The 12,867-nt window shown below is 40.1% G+C and overlaps 2 protein-coding genes across 2 annotated transcripts; both read left to right on the top strand.

Annotated features, from left to right (window-relative positions):
- Nucleotides 1-1,467: 1,467 nt before the first annotated feature.
- LOC146673485 (low affinity immunoglobulin gamma Fc region receptor III-like) lies at nucleotides 1,468-6,041 on the top strand. Its single transcript, XM_085401892.1, has 6 exons — nucleotides 1,468-1,631; nucleotides 2,678-2,713; nucleotides 3,270-3,533; nucleotides 3,613-3,858; nucleotides 3,934-4,113; nucleotides 4,195-6,041. The coding sequence occupies exons 1-6, from the start codon at nucleotides 1,601-1,603 to the stop codon at nucleotides 4,302-4,304; spliced, it is 867 nt and encodes a 288-aa protein (XP_085258018.1). The 5' UTR covers nucleotides 1,468-1,600; the 3' UTR covers nucleotides 4,305-6,041.
- A 2,363-nt stretch (nucleotides 6,042-8,404) lies between these two features.
- LOC146673484 (low affinity immunoglobulin gamma Fc region receptor II-like) lies at nucleotides 8,405-11,000 on the top strand. Its single transcript, XM_085400963.1, has 4 exons — nucleotides 8,405-8,684; nucleotides 8,764-9,009; nucleotides 9,085-9,249; nucleotides 9,668-11,000. The coding sequence occupies exons 1-4, from the start codon at nucleotides 8,405-8,407 to the stop codon at nucleotides 9,775-9,777; spliced, it is 801 nt and encodes a 266-aa protein (XP_085257089.1). The 3' UTR covers nucleotides 9,778-11,000.
- Nucleotides 11,001-12,867: the final 1,867 nt, after the last annotated feature.

The following is a 12,867-nucleotide window of genomic DNA, read 5'->3' as shown; positions in this document are numbered from 1 at the left end:
CAGGAGTTTCCGCACCGGAAGTAGCATATGCTAACGTGCACATAGTCATTTAAACGAACAGAAGAAGAAGAAAACCCCTGCACATGCGCGGTACGGATCGGGCAGACCCGATTTGGTCCGACTTTGCACATGCGCAGTAAGGATCGGGAGTCCTGATCCGTAACTGTCTTTTTATTTTTCGTTTTTGTATAAATTATATTGAAACATTTTAAGAGATACTTGTTATTCTTAACATCTTAACAGATACTCTGACCCGTAACTACCATAAAACGCTTCGACCGGAAGTAGACACCTTTCGCGCATGCGGGGTACCGATCGGGTTTCCGGTACGGATCGGGTAGTAACAGGCCGCTCTGACTCACATGAGCCCCATACCCTTTTAACGACGCTATTTATAGAGTCAATTATGAGCTCGTGTTTTAGAAAAGTCCCTTGTCCCAAACAAAGAAACAAAGACAATTTTTATTTTTTAGTCCAAAGATTGAGAAGTTGCTTAGCTGAAAGAAGAAGAAACTGAACTTTATTTGGAGCCCGAGCAGCTGGATGCCATATTCTGATGTTTGACTTTGTAACATTAAGCTTCTGTTGTCCTGCTTATGAGAGAGCCTTTTTACAAGTGCAGTGTCAGTGACAAAAGAAAGGGGGAGGGGTACGCGTTTGTCATGAGACTTGAATATCAGCTTGACTACCCCTTCAGTTGGTGTGTAGTGGTTAGAGGGAGGATAAAGACAATTAATGGGACCTGTTTATAAGCAGCTGTAAAACCTCCATGTTTACCAAAGCATCCAGTCATGAATGGAAATGCACCATCTAATGCAAAAAATATATGGAATGAGCCCCTTTGTAAGGGCCATGAAGATGTATATTGCATATTTAATGTTGTGAGGACGCCATCAACTAACTGCTGTCGAAACTGAAACTCAATTTTATTATTATTATTATTAATAATCATTACGTTATCCGACTTTTTAATGTTAAACAAAACAGAAAAGGAAACATTTCTCTGAAAATGATCAGGCAAAGGCCTGGATTGAAAATGAGAGAAAAACAGACAATACTGAAAGAAAAAAGAATTATATAACTTTCGAAAACCTGGAGATCTGGATACTTTCACTTTCTGATGACAAGACTCTCGCTAAAGCAGAGAGAAGGTGTCAGGCGAGCAGTAATAATGCCTCCTGTAGCTCACTTCCTTTCAGTTGCTCAGCAAAACCACAGCCACAGGAAGAAGCTGCTTTTTCCTCCCAGTGTTTAAGATAACTCGGCCATTTGGTTTCTTTTGTTTTTCACTTTTAAGATATTCTCTAATCAAAATTGTTGCTCCGAGTTTTGCCTCAGATCTCAGAGTCTTCAGAGTTAGTCTGATGAGGAGGGACCTTTTCTTCCATGTAGGATCAACTGATTTTGTTCCAATTTAGTTTCCAGTTTAATTTATCATTTAGTTTGACCACATTACAACTTTGTTTATCTGCTTTGTTGCCATCGAACAGAAAGCCCTTCTTTTTCAAAATGCAACATGTCATCCTGTGACAGAGGAAGAGGAGGAGGGTTTGACTTTGAGTGACTGTAAACTGCTGGTCTGATTTCACGAAGAGGCTCGATGGAGAAAACACCTCTGCTAACGCTGCTCTGTAAGTACATCGCAATGATTATAGCTGTAAAAAAGCTCTCTGATGTGTCTCCATCACAAACATACATTTTTGTGTAGAAACAAAGGAGTTTTATATAGATGAGGCGACACAGAGGAGGCCAAGTAGAAGGAAGAAGGTTAAAGAGGAAATCTGAAAAATTCATAATAAGTAAAGTCAGTGTAGATACTTGATTTATAGGTTAATGTGCAGTCTTCATACAGATGTGTGGCATGAAACTTTGTTGCATGAGAGTGGTGAAAATAAGACTCTTTAGGAACAGTTATAGAGTGAAAGCATACTTACAATAGTTAAAATGCAATATTCAGTATGCAGCACCACATCCATTACGTTAATGAGTCACACTTAATGATGTGTTAATGTGTCACTTTAATGTTATGTGAAAAACTAAGTACACCCCATCATTCATTAGCTACTGAAGCCCTCTTTAGTTTTTCTGTATGACCACATCAGTCTCTAACATCATTATGGGGGAATATCGGCCAACTCTTCTTCACAGTGTCTTTTCACTTCATTGAGGTTTGTGAGCATCATAGCCAATCATCTCTCATCTCTTTGGTCCTTGCACTGTCATGATCTTTATTATCTAACATGCTAACTGAGGCCTGTGGAGTCTGACATGTAGCTCTTACAGTTTCTCTGAGCGCTGCAGAGTCTGACCTTGATGTAAATTTGCTGGGACGTTCACTCCTGGAAAGATTGTGGCACTGTGTTAAAACACACCTGAATGCTGAATGACCAACAAACTGCCAAAATATCAGTTTGTCTGTCAAGTGCATTTGATCACCTGGCTGCTACCTTTGCTGTGTCCACACAGAAAATGATTCACAGTAACGTGGTGATCATAGCCTGCAGAAAGTTTAAATTCAATGGTGCAGAATATTAAGGGATTATTTGCATCCAAAAATAACGGAGTAGAAGTAGAAAGCATTATTTAAACCAAACTGATCATATCTGTGGACGGCAGAGTTTTATTTATTGTTTTAAATAAATTTAAACTAACATGAAGATTTCTCATTTCTCTTTAGTTCTGATCTCACTGTTGTTGCACACAACAAACCCAGGTCAGTAACCTCACAGTAAGAGCTTCACTTAAATAAAACTGACTGTGTTTTATGCCGTATTAGTGAATTATGTCCTGTGTATTTCTCAGAGATGTTTATATTTTTATTCATTTTAAATGTTGCTGTTAGGCTAATATGACACGTCAGTAATTACTTATCACCAAATTCTTGCGTCTCTTGATTTTAATCATAAACAAAGCTGAAGATGATCAGGCTCCTGCAGAGACATTATTCTAGCAGTCTATCTGATCTCATCAAAGCCTTCTAACTGCATCACAACCTTAGTTTAAATCCCGAGCAGACTGAACATTTATCTTTTAAAGAACTGCTGGAAATGTTTTAGTTTGGTTTGGATTTCCTTGAAGATTCACCCCTAGCGTTTGGCTGTGATTCACAAAATTGCTTGTGAAAGAATTAATGAATTAAAGAACTTATGTTTGAATATACTGTGTTCTGGGTTTTGTATGTCTCTTTAAGATTTTTTTATGAAACTTTGACACAAATAAAGTTATTACTAAAATAATAATTACATTTACATAATATATCCTCCTCACAGCTCGCCTGACTGTGAGTCCCAGCAGCTCTCAGTTCTTTAAAGGAGACTTTGTGTCTCTGAGCTGTGAGGAGGACGACAGCTCTGCTGGATGGACTCTGAGGAGAAACACAAGCAGAGACACCAGGAGTCAGTGTGGAGCTGACTGGGGGAGCTCATCTGGTTCTTGCTGCACTATCAGTCACATCATCCCACTCGACAGTGGAGTTTACTGGTGTGAGTCCAGAGAGGGTCCCATCAGTAACATGGTTAACCTGACAGTCACTGGTAAGCTGAGTGTGTGGAGTTAGTGTTGATGAAGCTGTGTGTAAATGGATGAAATGCTGTAGTTTGTCTCTGTGTTGAGGTGGATCAGTGATCCTGCAGAGTCCTGTCCTCCCTGTGATGGAGGGAGATGACGTCACTCTGCTCTGTAAAACAAAGACCACTCCCTCCAACCTCCCAGCTGCTTTCTATAAAGATGGCTCCCTCATCAGGAAGCAGCCTACAGGTCACATGACCATCCAGCATGTTTCCAGGTCTGATGAAGGCCTCTACAAGTGTGACATCAGCGGTCATGGAGAGTCTCCATCCAGCTGGATCACTGTCACAGGTGAGGAGCTTCACTCTGATTTCACCTCTTATTTCATCCACATATTCACCTGAACATGTGAGATTCTCTATGCAGATAAACCTACAAACACAACCTCACCCACCACCTCTGTAACTCCATCCCCTACCTCTGCGCTGCCCCCTGACTCCACCTCCTTCCATCCTGTGATCAGACTGGTCTGTCACCTGATGGTGTTCATTCCATACTTCATCTCCACTTTCCTCATGGTGTCTTTATATCGACGCAGAGCCAAAGGTAACGCCACCAAAATGGATTGTTTATCAATTTTGATTGCTTTTGTGTTGTTAAAACCTGTCTGATCACCACATGTGACAGGAAATGACCTTCTCATCTCCAAGGTAATAACACCATCAGCCAGTGCTGAGCAGAGATTGGCTGAGGACTCTGATGACATTGTGGTGGTGACCGCTGAGCACCAGTTCTGAGCTGCACAGAGTTTCTGCTTCCTTAGTGGTTCTCATCACATTGTGTGAAGTCATAAACCCTGCTTTGTTACTGTGAACCTGTGAAGTTTGCTTTGTTCTGTCGGCTCACAGCGTGAGGGTGTCACCAGTTACCGTAGCATGCGTGTTTTTCGACCATGAGAGGAAATCCACAAAGGCACAACTCTGCTGCTCTCTGTGCACATTTTTCTACAGACATCAAACTCATCACAGCCTGCCGACTTTCAGGTGCAGTGGAAACTTCTAGTGTGGCTTTACTTCAGCCATCTGTGGTGTGGTTGCTCTCAGCTTTGCCTGCAGCACCACCCTGGACTGTGAACTTCAAAAATTGCACTTCAGATTAACTGGACTTCCCATCTTTCCATCCCCTCTTAAAGAAGACAGCCCAGACAGAAATACTTTTGTATCTTTTTGCCTCTCTAACCTGTTATTCTGAGTCTCTTTTTCGTGGTTGCACAGGCTTGTTGTTTATCTTTTTGCCCTCATGCATCCAAATCTGAGAAAAAGCAGTTTTAGTAGGCCTAATTGAGGTTTTGGATCATCTAAGTTCTCACTCTCTTGGATAAGTTATTTATTTCATAAGAGCATTTATTTGATGATTGAGCAGCTGTACATGTTCTGGCTTCTTCTCAGGTCATATACCGCAGACACTGTGTTGTTTTATGTCACTGACTTTACAAGGACAAATATTTTTCTAAGTGAATGCAGTTTTGATATTCAGATGTGTTTTTATACCATGAAGAGAATTATAGATACTTATGTCTGTGTCTTGTTAAATAATAAAATGAATGTGACTGAAACTTTGAAACTTTGACATTAACTGAATCTGATCATTGATGAGACAAAAGTTCTGAAAGTTGACTCGCTGACCTTTGAACTCAGGGCTTTGTGGAGTGCAAACGGTTTCATATGAGCTGTATTCATGTTCAAAAAGGTCCTGAGATCATCGTGTTCATGTTACTGTCAGAACCTGATCACAGTAAAAGACTGATTGGTGTGTGATGTGACTGAGTGACTCTGCAAAGCACTTTGCATGACAGCACAACACCAGCAGGTGGCAGCACAGGAGGTTCAGCCTAGGCAGCCTAGTTTGACCTCTGACCTTTAATTAGAGAAAACTGTAAATATGTAAATACGATATATGTGTATATGCATATATGAATATATACTATAATATATATCCATATATATATATATATATATTAAATGATTATACAGTTAGATTTGTTATGGCGAGTAGAGCCATGACATACTTATGACCCCGAGCTTCTAATCAAAGGACAAGCAAGTTGTCTTATGTGCCAAAAATTTGGCTCCTATGCTTGTGATCGAGTTTTACATTTATTAAGCCACTGAAAAATTTGTTTGCTTGTGTTTAAGATTTCATCCTAAAGAGAATATTTTGATTTTATCTTGTCATCCATTTGTGCCATTAAAAATGAACTTAACTCAACTGAACTGGTTTCATGTCTTATGAAATTTTAAAGAATTTTACATATTCGTCATTTTTATATTGCTAGTTATGTTTTCAAATAGCTCTCATAGGCCCTGAATTCATGATATTCTTGACTGAGAGTAGTACAACGCTCCTGTTGCAATTAAATGTGCTATATAAATAATTAAACTATTAGTACAACATACAGGACGTCTACCAGTCCGTGCCCGGCCACTCTCAGTGTTCCTTCACTCTGCCTCTAGACAACCCCCCCTAAACACCATCCCAATCACAAGCACTATAAACTACAGCATCTCTAATATGAAATTTAACTCATGCTACTAAATAGGAACAGGATCAACTAAATCCAGAGGATTATTGACACGTCCTACCTGCAGAGGTAAACTCCAGGAGGAAGACAAACATTCCTACATTCCAGAGTAATACAGCTGTTACAGGAGGCATTCTCACATGAGCAATCTGACAATCCAGCTGTTTTTATGTCTCTATGTTCCAAATAACTCTGTGTTTATTAATTCTATATTCAGGTTTATAGTCAAAGGAGCTTGCAAAGAAAACGATGACCTGGATGACTGAGAACCTTCACAGACATATTCAGGTTTATAAAGAAACATGTTTTCTGAGCTAATGAATGACTGAATGGGGGGGAAACCAGTGGCTGTCGTTTTATCACAGAAGGAGGTGTTTGAGCAAAGAATAACAAGACAAAGGGGCAGTACACAAATAATGTTTTAACGACTCCAAACTTTATGGCAGACTCTTAACAGCCCTCTAGTGGAGACAGACCAAAGAGGCCGTCAGCACATGAAGAAACAGAAGTACATATTTCCTGTGTTATGATCCTCACAGACTCCCCCCCCCCCCCCCCCCCCCTCCTTTCTTTTCTTTCCTTTCTTTAATGAAACTAATAAAACTGACTGGCCACTTTACTGGGTACAGGTTGCTGATATATGATAGCATCACACTGTTGCTGCAGATTTGTAGCCTGCACATCCATGACATAAATCTCCCGTTCTAAAAACACCCAGAGCTTCTCTTTTGGACTGAGATGTAGTGTTTGCAGAGGCCAGGTGAGTATAGTGAACATCCATCAGATGCTTTCCTATTCTTATCACATCCATTTATTCATGCGTGTGCACGGAAACATGTGCATGCATGGAAATGGATGTGGGAAATATGAGAGCCAGAGATAAAGGAACATGTCTGGACAAACCCATGACAAAGATATAAAAAGGATGTGTCAGAAGAGTACACCGTCCTTCCACTAGTTTCCTGCAGATGAGTCGAGGAGAAAGATTGTGGCAGGTCACCTTTAATCCTAAAGCAAAGACTTTGGAAATGTGTGTCTCCCACACTGATGACAAGAACCAATCACAGTGTTGGTCTTTGTCTCAGCAGGAGAAGTTTTATCTGTTTCTGACAGTCAGTGGTTAAAGCAGCCTGATTACTGCAGTCACTCGTCAATAATCAAACCACCTGCAGATCACTTCCTCTCAGCTGAACCACAGTCATGTACAGAATAATGCAAGCTGTTTCCAAAAACCTGAAACATCATCGCTGTTTAAGATAAAAATATAAAATAAAATACAACATCATTGATGGTTACTGTGGAGATTATTTCAGATTACATAAGAAAAGTTTGTCCTCAAATCTCAATAAAGGGACTGTCAGTGAAGGCATCTCAGGTACTGATGTTTTCATGTATTTACTTCTGTCTGTGGTTTCCTGACTGACTTCAGCCGCTCACCCACAGTGTGTGTTTAATGGTTCCAGTGTTCCCCTTTAGGTTGGATGTAGATTTCATTTCTCTCCATCCTGCTGTTTAGGTTTAACATGTTAAAACTTTATTCTTTGCTTTATTCCAGTAAAACAGAGAAACCTGTGCGTTAGCTGAAAACCACAACTCTGGCATCCCGTCACAGAGGAGGGTTTGACTTTAAGTGACTGTGAAGTGTCAAAGTGTTGATATCACCGAGAGTAGGATGAAGAACACATCTGTGCTGTGGCTGCTCTGTAAGTATACTGTAATGACTGTGTATGAAAATTTGTTGATTCTCCACCACAAACATCCAGGTTGGTGTAGAATCAGAGAGGTATTAGATCAGTTTTCATCGGGGGGAACGAGAAGAGGAAAGAGGGTCAAGAGGAACTCAACAGTCTTCAAAACAACAACTAGCTAAAGTAAAAGATATGGAGTAAAAATGCTTAATATACATCGAAATTTCCTCATGAGTGTGCTTGTTCTGCATCAGTGTGTAACTCACCACAGTCTGGTGGTTACCTGTTTTCTGTAATCTGGTTAAATGTCAAACTCAAATCAACCTGAGTGTCATTTCTCTTTAGTTCTGATCTCACTGCTGAGCTGCTCAACAAACCAAGGTCAGTAACCTTCTTCTGTCACAGTTTAAACCTGACATAAACAACACCTAAAGTCCTTTTTTATGCTTTGCAGTAGCATGATGTGATAATCATTACAGTGATTTATCACTGGGTAATGTTTGACCTTATTATAGCTTCAGTTTTACTAAATCATCCAGTATTTGATGTTAACCAGAGACACAGATTATCTGACACTTATTGTGTGATTGTTATTGACAACAAGAGGATAATTTAGTTTGTGTACTTGATGTATATCCTCCTCACAGCTCGTCTGACTGTGAGTCCCAGCAGCTCTCAGGTCTTTAAAGGAGACTTTGTGTCTCTGAGCTGTGAGGAGGACGACAGCTCTGCTGGATGGACTCTGAGGAGAAACACAAGCAAACAACAGAGGACTCAGTGTGGAGATGGGTGGGGAAAACCAGCTGGTTCTTCCTGTGACATCACTGTGTTCCCATTGGACAGTGGAGTTTACTGGTGTGAGTCCAGAGAGGGTCCCATCAGTAACATGGTTAACCTGACAGTCACTGGTAAGCTGAGTGTGTGGAGTTAGTGTTGATGAAGCTGTGTGTAAATGGATGAAATGCTGTAGTTTGTCTCTGTGTTGAGGTGGATCAGTGATCCTGCAGAGTCCTGTCCTCCCTGTGATGGAGGGAGATGACGTCACTCTGCTCTGTAAAACAAAGACCACTCCCTCCAACCTCCCAGCTGCTTTCTATAAAGATGGCTCCCTCATCAGGAAGCAGCCTACAGGTCACATGACCATCCAGCATGTTTCCAGGTCTGATGAAGGCCTCTACAAGTGTGACATCAGCGGTCATGGAGAGTCTCCATCCAGCTGGATCACTGTCACAGGTGAGGAGCTTCACTCTGATTTCACCTCTTATTTCATCCACATATTCACCTGAACATGTGAGATTCTCTCTGCAGGCAAACCTACAACCACAAGCTCACTCTTCACCTCTACAACGCCACCCCCATCTCCAGCCCTTCTAGCTGACCTTGTGTTGAGAGTTTTCTTCTACCTGGTCGTTTTCACTCCATACTTCATCTCCACTCTCCTCATGGTGTCTTTGTATCAACACAGAGCCAAAGGTAACAGTCTAAATTACCTTGATTACATACTGTGGTCAATTCAATGTAAAAAAGTTTAATTGCGTGCTTTTTCTTTTTGTGCCCCATTCTTGTGGAACAGCCTCCCTCAAAATATTAGGCAGGCATGCTCTGTGGAGGTTTTTAAAACTGAGTTGAAGACACATCTGTTCACCCTATCTTACATGTCTTAAATCTATGTCTTTTAGTTTTTAAATTCTTACTGTTTTTAACTACTATTGTGTTTTTACTTGTACTGCTATTTATCCCTTTTATTTATTCATCTTTTTAGTTTCAAATAGCTGTTCAGCACTTTGTTTAAAAGCACTTTAAAAATAAAGTTATTATTATTATTATTATTATTATTATTATTATTATTATTATTATTATTATTATTATTATTAATTACCTCATCTAACAGGAAATGATGAGCTCATCTCTAAGGTAACAGCCACGCCCAATCAGGCTGGGCAGAGATCAGCTAAGGACTTGGATGACATCGTGGCGGTCACCACTGAGCATCACTTCTGAGCTTAAGAGACACGATATCAGATCACTGTGATTGAATTATATGTGAAATCACTGCTTTAAGATGGAACTAAACTGTAAGATATACACACTCTTCATTTTAGTGCAATTTAAGAGTTGTTGTGTGTTGCAGAAGTCAATGAAACTGCTATCTTTGTGAACTGTTGGGTTATGTTTATAGAAGCTTCTGGTATCCTCTTGAAACTTGGTATCACGACAAAATGTGTAACGTTTAACCAGATTTATTGAAAACCTGATGAATTGGCCTCATTATTTGGCAAAGTTAACATTTAAACAAGTGTGACAGCCAAAGAAAGACTAAAACTCCTGCCCTCCCACTTTCAGGCCACCTTATCAGACTTCACACAAGAAGAATCAAGGAGGCTTACTGAAAAAGTAAAAATGTGATTTAAATGTGTAATATAATATTACTATATTATATTATTATTATTATTTAAATCTATTGAAAGAGTTGTTAACCAGAGACTTGATTAACAATGTCTAAATTCAGAAACAGGTAAACAGCACACCTTAAAAACAAAACAAAACAAAAAAACATTTATTTTATGTATTTACAGCAAGCGTATTTAAAAAAAAGTATTAACTGGACAGAATTTTGAGTCCCGCGTGGTAGACTTGGTGTTTGTTCTTCCTGCCAAATGATACATTTGTTCCCACCCATCGGGGACACTTGTTAGCACTCATCCTCCAGCTTCATTGTGCTAACGTGTTTATAATAACCTTCCCATAGCACTGAAGCTAGCTACCAGGCAGGACACAATTATTTCCCGACTTCTACAACGCTTCAAATACTGGCTGCTGTTTAGTTTTGTTCAATGGAACATTTCTAACTCTCAGTGATGGCACATTGTTCGCGTTTGTAAAACCAAAGAAGAATTTATATCCATGACTAATGATGTACTTAAGTGGGGGGATACTTTGCTTTGTTCCTTTGTCCTTATGTACATTAGAACAACAACAATAACAATGACAATAAAAAGTAACACAGCACACACAGACACATCATCTATATCTGAAGGAGACCTGTCCTCGTCTCTCCACATCTGTTTATCCTCTTCATCCATGACACCTGCAGAGCAGACACAGTGTGAGGACAAATGTAACAATTGTGTACTTATTACATTAGTATTGTCACCCTTTGAAACATGTCAGCAGCTCATTCAGAGGCTTTGGGGCACATGAGAAGAAAATAAAAACCAACCAAGCTGATTTTTTTTGTATTTGTTGATATCTTTTTCCTGTCTCATCACACTGAACTGAATGTGCCTCAGCTCCACAGGAAAGGAGTTTGAAAGCACAAGAATCAGAGATGAGATCATCTGATGATGCTCTACTCGTTTATGACCTAATAACCTTTTGTGTTATTAAAGGTTATGTAGGACAGCAGGTGCAGGTTTCACTGGGGACTTTGTAGCACTGTGGTACAATTAGGCTGAGTGGCTGTTAGATAAATTCCACCTCTATCCTAACTTTATATTATTTAATGAACTGAGAGCAGACTCACCTGAAGCTGTGATGTTGAGCATGATGAAGCACTTAAGCTCATCAGTTCTTTTGGTGAATAAAATCCGACACTGGTATGTTCCTGCGTCACCAAATTTTTTAAATAATTTTTTTCAACTTTTAAAATGTAAAAAGCAACACTACCTTTATTTCTTATTGAACACCACTGACACATCTACCTGGCTCTTAGTAGGTGTGGCCAAAGTTTTAGATTATGAGCAATGTTTTTGCTTTCACACTTTCATTCTAGCAGTTTCTGGTTTCATCTGCTTCAGACTGTCACATTAAAATGAGGTCACATGACTCAAAATGAGCCCTGCTGCCTGCACCAATCACAGACGTTATTGGATGATGACGATGATAAACTTGTGATTAAAAAAAACAACACAAAAAAGCAAAAATGTGAGAATAAAATGCAAATCTGCTGCAAAGTTTAAGGTGGACACTAAAGTGTAGTAATCATCACCTCTGCCTACAGCCCACCTGACTGTAACACTGACAAAGTCAAGACTTTCAAACTCTTGATTTTGTTGTACGTGTTTACAGTGAGAGTAAAGTTGAATCAGTCCAAGACCACAGTCACAGGGACACGAGGCCGCTGCTTTGATAGAAGAGTAAAATCTCACCTGTACACACGAACAACAGAAGGCAGGCAAGCAGCAGAATCCAGAAGAGCATCGCAGATGTTCCTGAGCGCATCTCTCATTGCCAGTGTTGGGGAGTAACGGAATACATGTACCGCCGTTACGTATTTAAAATACAAAATATGAGTAACTGTATTCCGTTACAGTTACCTTTTAAAAAGGTGGTATTCAGAATACAGTTACTTTGTTGAAATAAATGGATTACACTGCGGTACTTTCCTGTTTCATATTGTCGCGGGTCAGGACTGTTTGGGTTTTGTTTGACAGCTACGTTCTGTTGTTCCAGGCGGCAGCGTTACGGTTGCCATGGTTACAGGGCGACGCTCTCTCTCTCTGCGACTGTGTGTTTCCTGGGTGAGAGAGCGCCTTTTCGTTGTTGTTGTTGTTGTGCTAAGCTAACAGGCAGAATGCTACAAGCATAGCTCTAAAGAATGTAGCATCATGGGCAGTGTAGTCCGTGTTGCAGGGAGAATGGACTGCCATACACGTTATGGGTCTGTGAGCGCGAGGAGGGAGAAAAAGGGGAGTGGAAAGGTACGAGTTGTAGTCGAGCAAAAACGGGAGCTGGAAGCATGTAAATATAATAATAACCACTTCAGCCAAGAAGAGTGCCTGACGAGCCCAGTTGTAAGTAAGCTATTAAGACTCGACTGTAGACCTTGCAAGAAAAGTTGACCCACACAACAAAGTAAAGCTATTTTTCGGCTACGAGCCGACAGGGACCCCGCCGTATTAGTCAGAGGTCCCTTTACTACAGTTCGGAGTCGCGGACCTTCAGTAATAGTAATAAATCACACAGCAATAGTACATTCACGTTGTTGTAAAAAGCATGATAATATATTAAGTGATCCAAAGTATTCAGAATACGTTACTGTCATTGAGTAACGTAACGGAATACGTTACAGAATACATTTTGGGGCATGTA

Source organism: Rhamphochromis longiceps, linkage group LG3, assembly GCF_057381845.1.
Source record: "Rhamphochromis longiceps isolate RC_006_pf linkage group LG3, R_longiceps_female_GT1.1, whole genome shotgun sequence".
NCBI classification, from domain to species: domain Eukaryota; kingdom Metazoa; phylum Chordata; class Actinopteri; order Cichliformes; family Cichlidae; genus Rhamphochromis; species Rhamphochromis longiceps.
Note: the sequence above shows the minus strand (reverse complement) of the source record. Positions and strands in the feature narration are given on the sequence as shown.

Excerpts from the sequence above, each read along its gene's own strand:
- LOC146673485 (XM_085401892.1), top strand. The coding sequence starts at position 1,601 with ATGGAGAAAACACCTCTGCTAACGCTGCTCT. Across the intron at positions 1,632-2,677 it reads ACCTCTGCTAACGCTGCTCT|TTCTGATCTCACTGTTGTTG; the intron begins GTAAGTACATCG and ends ATTTCTCTTTAG. Across the intron at positions 3,859-3,933 it reads CAGCTGGATCACTGTCACAG|ATAAACCTACAAACACAACC; the intron begins GTGAGGAGCTTC and ends TTCTCTATGCAG.
- LOC146673484 (XM_085400963.1), top strand. The coding sequence starts at position 8,405 with ATGTATATCCTCCTCACAGCTCGTCTGACTGTGAGTCCCAGCAGCTCT. Across the intron at positions 9,010-9,084 it reads CAGCTGGATCACTGTCACAG|GCAAACCTACAACCACAAGC; the intron begins GTGAGGAGCTTC and ends TTCTCTCTGCAG. Across the intron at positions 9,250-9,667 it reads GTATCAACACAGAGCCAAAG|GAAATGATGAGCTCATCTCT; the intron begins GTAACAGTCTAA and ends CTCATCTAACAG.